The 9,387-nt window shown below is 33.9% G+C and overlaps 1 protein-coding gene across 1 annotated transcript in view; it reads right to left on the bottom strand.

Moving 5' to 3' along the window:
- Positions 1–999: 999 nt before the first annotated feature.
- The window catches only part of LOC119576388 (epsin-2-like), a 33,913-nt gene continuing 25,525 nt past the window's right edge, over positions 1,000–9,387 (bottom strand). Inside the window, exons 8-12 of the mRNA XM_037924059.1 lie at positions 9,368–9,387; positions 8,748–8,945; positions 8,403–8,420; positions 7,956–8,117; positions 1,000–4,673 (exon numbers count right to left, since the gene is read on the bottom strand). The exon at positions 9,368–9,387 is cut by the window's right edge and continues 98 nt beyond it. Coding sequence (XP_037779987.1) covers positions 4,291–4,673; positions 7,956–8,117; positions 8,403–8,420; positions 8,748–8,945; positions 9,368–9,387 — 781 coding nt within the window. The 3' untranslated portion in view covers positions 1,000–4,290. The remainder of the gene's footprint in view (positions 4,674–7,955; positions 8,118–8,402; positions 8,421–8,747; positions 8,946–9,367) is intronic.

Raw genomic sequence — 9,387 nt, 5'->3', positions numbered from 1 at the left:
TTAGTTGAGGCAAGGGCTGAGGTCCAAGGTAGGGGTGATTCCCTACGTTGGGGCTCAGCCTCGTTTCCAAAGCCCCCACCTGCAACAATGAGCAAGGGTTTAGGAGGGTTGTAATGTGTCTTTGGCAGAATCTGTCTCGATATTATAACACTATGTATGGATAAGTTTTCCTTATTTATATCATGTTATATTATTTTAACCTTTTTATATGAACTTGGCTAATAATAACTTTGGATATAAAAGTTCTATTAAAATCTGACACCACGCTGGTCACACGTTTCGATTGCCTTTGTGTTTAAGGTTTCACATATTTCCGTATGTTCATTCTCAAATGGCATGCAACGTGCCAACTTGGTGTGAAAGCGGCCAAAAGAGAGGGTTGTTTGATTGTGCTACACCTCAAAAGTCTCAGGATAATATGACAGTGGCAAGACTTTCTCAAATTAGAGATATTTCCTTAATAGTTCCTGAGGAACCATTTCATTCTCCGATATTATAAGTTATATAACTATTACAGTGTGAATAAAGTGAAATGCAGAGACCTATTACTAAATTACTGAAGCAACACTATATATTCAAATGACCATCTGCCAAATAAACTAACCTTAAAACACTAGAATTTAATGGCACAATCAATAACCCCTGGTTTTTAGCTTAAAACACTACCGTATATTTAACAAAAATACAGGATACTTTTATGCTCTGTTCAGGACATAACATTATCAACAATCTTAATGCCATTAATTGTATTTCAAGAATTGCTAATTTATGAGTTAAATTATGGTTAATGATTTCAATATTATAACTTGTTACAGGACGTGGGATAAAGAAACACCTTTTTTGTCCCATTTTATAGTAGAGTGGAGTAAGGAGTATCAACTTCTTGATTTCATAGACACAAATAGTTCTTATTTTCCATGTAATTTTCATCATGACATAAAAACCCAAATATAAAATATTTACAATAATCCTGCATTAAGAGGTATAACTAAAACACACATGGGAAAATAAGCTATATATATTCACTGGATATTTTACTATAATGTAGTTTCTGTGGTAGAGTTTGGCCTATTTTTTTTTTTTTTTTTAATAATTAACCAAAAAAAGTGCCAACTTGTGGAAAAATAACTGCAGTTACTGAAAATACAACCCAATCAAAATGTCTGTTGACAAATTAAATAATATAAAAAACTATGCCTCTGGAGAAAATAAAAATTCCATTAGCAGGCTTTAAAGCATCATATATGTCAGTTTAAATTTTTTTTCTAGGTACTTTTTACAATGAGGATTTGGTTTCAATTACTCTGAAAAACAAAACTGGTTCTTATAATAAATTTGGCTGCCATCAGCTTATTGTGAATTTTTTTTCTCATTGCTTCTTTTCCATTAGTAAATACTTTTTTTTTTTTTTCTTTCAAGTATACTCAAATACACTAAATATATGAAGAACCATAAACAGCATCATTCTGATATCATAAATAACTTTCTACCAAAAAGAAAAAGAAAAAAAAAACTATATATCTACAAATAATACATCTTTTTGTTACAGTAAACCATAACACTTTATAATCATTGGATCTTTCCTTTACGTCATTTCAACTGCCAACCTAGTTGAGAACACAAAAAAGAACAAACATCTTTCCAATACAAGTGTTTCATTAAGAGAATTTTTTTTCTAATTGTTTACCATACACTAGTAAAGGAGTTACAGTATTGCACAATAACAGCGCTTAGCTATTTTACCCTCATATAATCTGATGGGCCATAGATTTCACCAGTAGTTTTTTTTTTTTGTATACTATTTAACTTAAACACATCACAAAACCAATGGTGAGATTTAAATCTCTTTTTGCTCTTCAACATAAATAATACCATGAAATTAAGTTTAACAAAATGGGGGGAAGAGAGAAATATATCATGGTATTAAAAAAATAATAATTTCACTGTCTTGGCTTGTGAGATTAATACAAATGAAGATACTGAAAATAACAACAGTAGCACCAATATTTCCAAGTTTTCTTTTTAACATTTACTTTCTTTCAACATCCAAATTGATCTCACAGTTTCATTAAAAAACAGTATTATAATGGGGTTGGGATAAAAGTTTCATGTTAAAATTATGTGGGCTTCCTAGTACCTACTTTACACTGGGATATTCTACCTTCATAAAAATATCAGTTAAGACATGCATGCCACAACCCCAACAATGCATTTTTTTGTTTTTTAATATTATCATTTTTTTACTTTTTTAAAATAAGCTTGGAAGATCATAACCATGGTCATTATTTCTGTTCTGTCTAGGTGATAACAATCCCAAAGTAATCTTTAAGATACAATAATCTAACCTTGACAACAGAATAAGGCAAGATGCCAGGTTATTATTCCCAAACTACTTTCGGCTGTCTGTTGCGAGGCTACCGTTGTAAATTTTGAAGGACAATGTAGATAAAGAGGAAGAGCAAAGTCCAACGACAAAAGAAGCAAGACACCAGGTTTGACATGATTAACAACTCTGAGCCTTAATGATACTTCAAACATGGTTCACTCTACTTTGTCAAGTCTTAGAAAATTATTTGTGAAAAAAATATCTAAGGCTCATCTCCACTGATCGGGTCACAGTGTTAAGGTCAGTTCCTACCCCTTTGAGGTGCGAGTGGTCAAGTAACAATAAAAGTAGTATCTGCCAGCTATGTACACAAAGCTCCGTTCTCTTTTCTGCCCCACTGATGCCGCTCCTTTGAATTTACAATCTGGCAATGTTCTCGTTTCACAAGGTCTAAGGCTATAAATTCTGACCTTGCTGCTCTTTTAACTCAAATCCTAAAGATTTCTAAATACAAAGCCTTTAAAATTTCTTAATATTTTTGTCTTTAGGAAAAGTAAATACTGCATAGAATATACAATAAACTCCATTTTGAATTTCTATCACACTGAACATCTCTAAAATGACTGAGAATTATACATAGGTCACTGTAGCTGCAGATCTCAAAGAAGTAACAATGAAATGCAGACATCAATTCAAATGTCATAAAGTTGTCCTCTACAACAGGTTGATGCACTAACTGACTTTGATTGAAGTTAATTTGTTTTTTAATGTTGAGAGATATTAAATAAAAAATATTACGTAACAGGCTTGCTAATTAAATGACTGGCTTATTTCATGCACATCAAAATAGTCTTCATCATTTATTTCTATACACCTTCACAAAGTCCAAACTTTTTAAAATTCATTATAAAATCTACAATGCATGATGCTAGATAATGAGTCAACAAACTTCTTAAAATATAAGTTCTCGAAAGTGGTACAAGCCAAACCTACTGAAAAGTCTGAAATTTTCATAATGCAATATCCAATTAGTACCAGTTCTTCCACTTTAAAAACATTACCTCCTTCCCCTTTTCTCTAAGAAAATATCATACTATGACTTCAAAAATTCTAGTTTTCCCTGTTTTGAAAGATCAATGCACTAAATACGGACCTCTACATGTGCACAGACATGTACCAGGCTCCCGAAATTATGCACAACAAATATTTACCTAAATTTGTAAAATGAGTGGCACTCAGAAATTTCAGTCTTAACAGTAATTTCTGGTTAGTTGAAGCAGTTAATACCATGTAGAATGATGAAACAAAAAAGAGTATCTTGAAGATGTTAAAACAATCATATATTGGGAAAGTTTACAATATAAATAAGTTATTTCCCTTACAATCTATACTTGGACCAGCTATAAAAGTACACCTAATTATAATAAATAGTAGTGACAATATTGCATACACTTCTTACCTAATACAAACTCTTTGGAGATACATTTGCACAAGAGTTTGAATATGAAGTTCAGAAAACTACCACAAAGGGGGAAAAATTATCAGCATATGACTGGTGTTTCTGAGGTTCCACTGAAACTGCACAGCTAAAAATCATAACCACCAAAAAATGAAGACATGGGCAGAAAATAAAGAGGGGGAAAAAAAGGAGAAAAAAAAAAGAAAAAAAAAAAAGAAAGAAAAGAAAAAAAAAAGAGAGAGACACCCTGTACAAACAAGTGTGAAAGAAAAGAATACGCCTACTTATTTACAACATAGAAATAAAAATTTTGCGAGAAAAAAATTTCCAATAAAAAAAAAAAACAATAATGATTATAAAAAATAACAGTAACGATGACAATGCATGGTGGCGGTGATAGTCTCTTGAACACGACTACTGAAGAGGATGACTACCAGGGGTGAGGAAGGGAGGGGTGGGCAGGGTATGGGTGTGGAGAGTGGAGAAGGGAGGGGTACATGTTGCATTATAAAAGAAAGGGGTTCTCGTCTTGGGACGCAGTAGCAGAGGGGGCCATTCCAAAGCCAACGGACGGTTGTGGTGAGCCCCACGGCCCAGGGGCTGACCCAGGAGCACCAGCATTGGAGGGAGGTGCAGCAGCCAGCCCTGGGCCGCCGATTCCGGTGGTGCGCAGCTGGTTCATGGAAGGTTTGGGGGCTTGCTGAGCTTGGAAGGGGTTGGGGGGACTTGGAGCGCTGAAGGGGTTCACACCTGCAAAAGATGAAGGCGCGAGGCCCGGTGTAACGAATGGATTGGTGATGCTGTTGTTGTTGTTGAGGTTGTTGTTGTTGTTGTTGATGGTGAGGGGAGAGTTGGAGGTGATGGAAGTGGAGTTCAGAGGGGAGACACCTGTTTGGGAGAGAGAAAAGTAGCAAGCGGAAATCTCATTAGCGTGGTTTGCAGTCATTATAAAGATGTGCTAAAGTGCAATAACTCTCTTTTTTTTATTATTCTTTTTCTTATTTCATACCATAGCAGATTACATGACCAAAAAGATAAGAAAAGAACAAAAGTTAGGTCAAAATGCTTAGAATCAATTTCTTTTCATGCTTTTTCTTACTTAAGATACTAATCAAAACATTTATTAGCATTCAACATAATTTTAAATCTAGAAAGAGAGAAATGTATTTTACCTTAAAACACAAACAATTAACCTTCCAACTTGAGGCATGCAATATTCCACTGATGCTATTTAATGCATGAATTTTGAGAACTAAAATTGTGATATTGTGTAAGGCATAAACATTACAGGTACATTTTCCTCTTGTTATTGTAAAAGTAAATAAAAATTTCTCTCTTTTACTGTCAAATTTATATTCAATCTTATTTGCTGGAATGTAAAGTAATTCACCCAGCAAACATTAATATTCTATAACACTATATATATCATATATAATGTCCATAAATTCACAGGTAAGCATTAATATTAAAAGCATGCAAAAGTTAAAAGCCCAGTAGGAATTTTGTTGGTTATGAAATATAATGGAATATGCAAGCCAATTCACAAAACAGAGAGGGGAAAAGATTTGCATTTTATCGTTTCACAACTTTATTTTATAAACCAATCTTTTCTGGGATAAACAAATGTAACACAGTATTACACAACTACAACTTCTGGTCCTCTAATAATTTACAAAGTTGTTTGCAAAGATTTCCTTCTGTTTATCACTTAGAACAGGCTTGTAATGCACAAACTCCCAAATCTTTTACCCTCTTTGACAATTTTTTTTTGCAAAACACTTAAACCAAAGTCGGTTCAAACCATATACACAAAAAAAGCTGTGACAGGAAAAGGGTTGGATGCAAAGCCCAACACAAAGCAATTCAGACTATGTTCTAGCACAAGTTTGGCATTGGTGCAACCCACATCTGAGAGTCCACTATGGAGGGGGGTAAGGGCACAAATCAGCAGCACATGTTGAACCTACAGCCTGGAAAGTCTGGGAGCTGTTAGTAGCATACATGACATGGTAGGATACACCAGGAGCAAATCATTTGTATGTATATATATGTATGCACATTTGGGCACACATATCATGTACATCATACACATGTATATGTACATATACTTATAAACTTACATTTTGATGTATACATACATATATATGAGGATTGGAACATAAGACAGATGATAAGCACATCAATAGAGAAATGGTGAAAGCCATTAGTATATTCTTGGCATAAAATAATTAATACCTGTATCCAGCAACAGTCCCTGAAATAAGCCATTGCATATACCAGATTCCTTGACTGTCTTAGAGTAAATGAACTTGGTGATAAAGCAAAACTAGGGAAGATTATAGTAAAGAAGGAGGGGAAGAGAGAACAAGAATAAAAGATGCTGAGAACTCACAACAGATATGGGGAAAGATAAATCCGAACGAGAGACAGGAACTGATGAGTTATGACAAAACCCAAAAACAATGGAATGTTAAGGGATGTGTAATAAAGAAATGATGGTGGGGATACAGAGCATCAACTGAATTACTGGAATAAACAGGGGAAGAGAAAAGAATGGAAGACAACACTGGAAAGAACCAACAGAAAACTAAAACCAATAGAACCAGAATAAGGGGAAACCGCAGGACTTAGAATAAGAGGTATTTCCTCATTGATTCTGTAGCCTATCCTATTTTAACAGTAAGATGAAATACATTAATAAAAAAAAAAAGTTAGCCTATATTCTTGATGCAGTAACATATCACTGACAGACTATGAAATTTTCAAAACAAACATTATTCCAAATTTCACAACCAGTCAGATAAAACTTCTGCTTTCCTTAACTACAACGCAGTCCTGTTCTTCATCAATATTTACTCTTCCAACGTTCCTGATTCCAAACCAAACTGTCACCAGGTAACTCCAGAGCTTGCAATGTTCTGTGCTTTTTGGTATCACTACCTACTCTAAAGTAATATTAAGCTGCTGCTTCAGTACTAAAACACTGCTAAAGTGATTACTGACTTTTTCATTTTTCCACATCACATCTGGGACTAATACTATTGTTAGAAGTACCTTTTAATTGATATACCTGATATCTATTGCATAATAAACTTTTGTATTAGAAAATATAATAACTCAAAATCATAAAAAAATAATACCGATTCTCTAAGACTCGAGACACATTAGCTTTCGTCAAATTATTTTGTTACATAGAAAGCACAAAAGCCTTGAAGAAGCAAAGGCCTATGCGATTTGCTAATCATTAGAAAAAATTCTGGTTATAGGAAAACAATGGACACGTGCTATTATTCTACGCTCTTGGAGGTTCTAGATGGTGGCCTTTTTTTTTTTTTTTTTTTTTTTTTTTTTTTTTTTTTTTTTTTTTTTTTTTTTTTTTTTTTTTTTTTTTTTTACTGAAAGCTTTCCTCTTCTTACAAGCTAGCACTACTGCCAGGATAATCTTTGTGAGTGAGAGCAGTCCACCAAATATGCAAAGAATAGGATTAAAAATGTGTTAGTCTATCTATTTTGTTATATTCTGTCTATTTCTTATAGGTCTGTTAAATCAAAGTTCAATAGTTTAATGAACAATTAACAAAGAAATTACATGGAACAAGATTTTATCCTCAACATTGTCTTTTTCTGCTCCTAATACAATCCAATATAAATGGAAATTATTCAAATTTAGTTGTCACAGCAGTGAAAAAATATTTCCCTAGATGTAAACAACCTGAAGTCATAAGGATGAAATTCATATTCTCATCCATCATCTGAGTCTTGTAAAAAAAAAAAAATAAATAAATAAATAAATGAGTTTTATGTATATCCTTTAAATTAAATATGCAATAGCAACTTAGTATTAGTCACCCAATATACCACACAGTTAAATCATGTTAGTCACAAAAATAACATTCTGAACATATCTGGCAGTTCATAAGTAAAGCAACATTATCAGTTGAAGTGCATCAACGTAAAGAAACGCCTAGCTTACACAAAATATCTAAGAAACAAGAGAAAATAAATAATAAAACAATAATAATAACTGATAAAAATATAAATATATTACTGGACAACTGATAATCTTACAGTACTTCTATGTGTTACACCAGCGAGTCCCAACATAGCTTACGCTTGTTCTAGCCTTCTGAACCTTGCAATTTACAAGATTTGGTATCGCAGGGGACCTACCTAGTCCAGGAGTACCTTGCTTGGTGCCGACCAGGTTGTCTAGATTTACCAGGTTTGAGTTCTCTCCCAAGAAGGCTGCAGGCGACTTTGATTTCTTTTCTCTGTTATTATCTGGTATTGATGAACTTAGCCCGCTCAGGTCAAAGGCATCGGACAAGCCATCTGTTAAAGAGAATGAGGATGTCAAGCTATGAAGGCCACAAGAAATCATGCTCATGATATTCATTTTCTATTTGTGATTAGGCAGATTATAGCAATTAGATATGACTGACATATTTTACCAAAGATTCCTAATGATCAATTTTCTCTCATACATGAAAATGCCTTAATCTACACAACGTCCAAGCACACTCGAACATGCCCATAAATATGACAGAAAAAGAAGAAAACAATATATACATTCATAGAATATATATCTACAATAATAAAAAGATTATTTTTATTGACCTTCATTTCCAGTGCAATCTGTTGGGGATAAAAAAAAAGATAGACAACAACACTACATCAAGAGCACACGTTATAACTAAATTTGTTAATACAAGACAAAATACACATGCATATATAAAGAGTTTAGTGAAAAAACTGGATGACCAAGGATAAAAACTAAGCATGGTATACAATCACTGACTCAGAGATAATGCTATGACAGATGAAATACTCATTTAAGAGCAGAGCAACTCCAGACATGGTAATGGAGATCTTGAAAAGACCAAACATTATATCTCCCATAATTTTTCTTGAATCCTTGCCACAAAACCCTATCGAATCATAAAACAAAATCAGCATGCTTACTGTTGGCTGGCTTATCCCTGGTTGACAGAGCAGAAAACTCGTCCACGTCTCCATTGTTCGTCGGCGAAATGGGAGCAAAGGGATCCCTCGCCGGGGGCTTGGCTGGGACAGGCTCCCAGGGGTCACTGGCTTCTGCAGAGTTGGAGGGAGCTGGAGAGCTAGAGCTGAGCACAGCCCAAGGGTCATTACCACAAATCCCTGAAAAATAGAATAAAAAATTATAAATAAACTTTCAACTAAAACAGCAATTTCTATACAGTATTTTACAAAAAGATAAGATGGCTATAAGCATCCAAAGAAGCTATGGCTTTAGAACCAGGCCTGACCTCTTTCTTCTTTCTTTTTGACAAATATAAACCAAGGGAAATAGAATTCATAGCTCTATATTTCAGCAACTAGTTCATTGTGAATGGGGGAGAATAAATCGGTCTCTTATGTCACATGAAATTTTCCATCTTCATTAAAATAAATAAATAAAATCCATACTATACAATTAGTAAAGAAGTGAATAATAATAAATAAAGCAGATCCTAGGAATGTCTGCAACCTAGTATCACAACCTGCTTTACGTCCCCAGAGCTAACACCAATACGTCTGAAGCAATTTCAAACCCTACAGACCTCCCATGGGTGGTTCTGGA

The sequence above is a fragment of the Penaeus monodon genome, chromosome 8 (assembly GCF_015228065.2).
Source record: "Penaeus monodon isolate SGIC_2016 chromosome 8, NSTDA_Pmon_1, whole genome shotgun sequence".
Classification (NCBI taxonomy): Eukaryota; Metazoa; Arthropoda; class Malacostraca; order Decapoda; family Penaeidae; genus Penaeus; species Penaeus monodon.
Note: the sequence above shows the minus strand (reverse complement) of the source record. Positions and strands in the feature narration are given on the sequence as shown.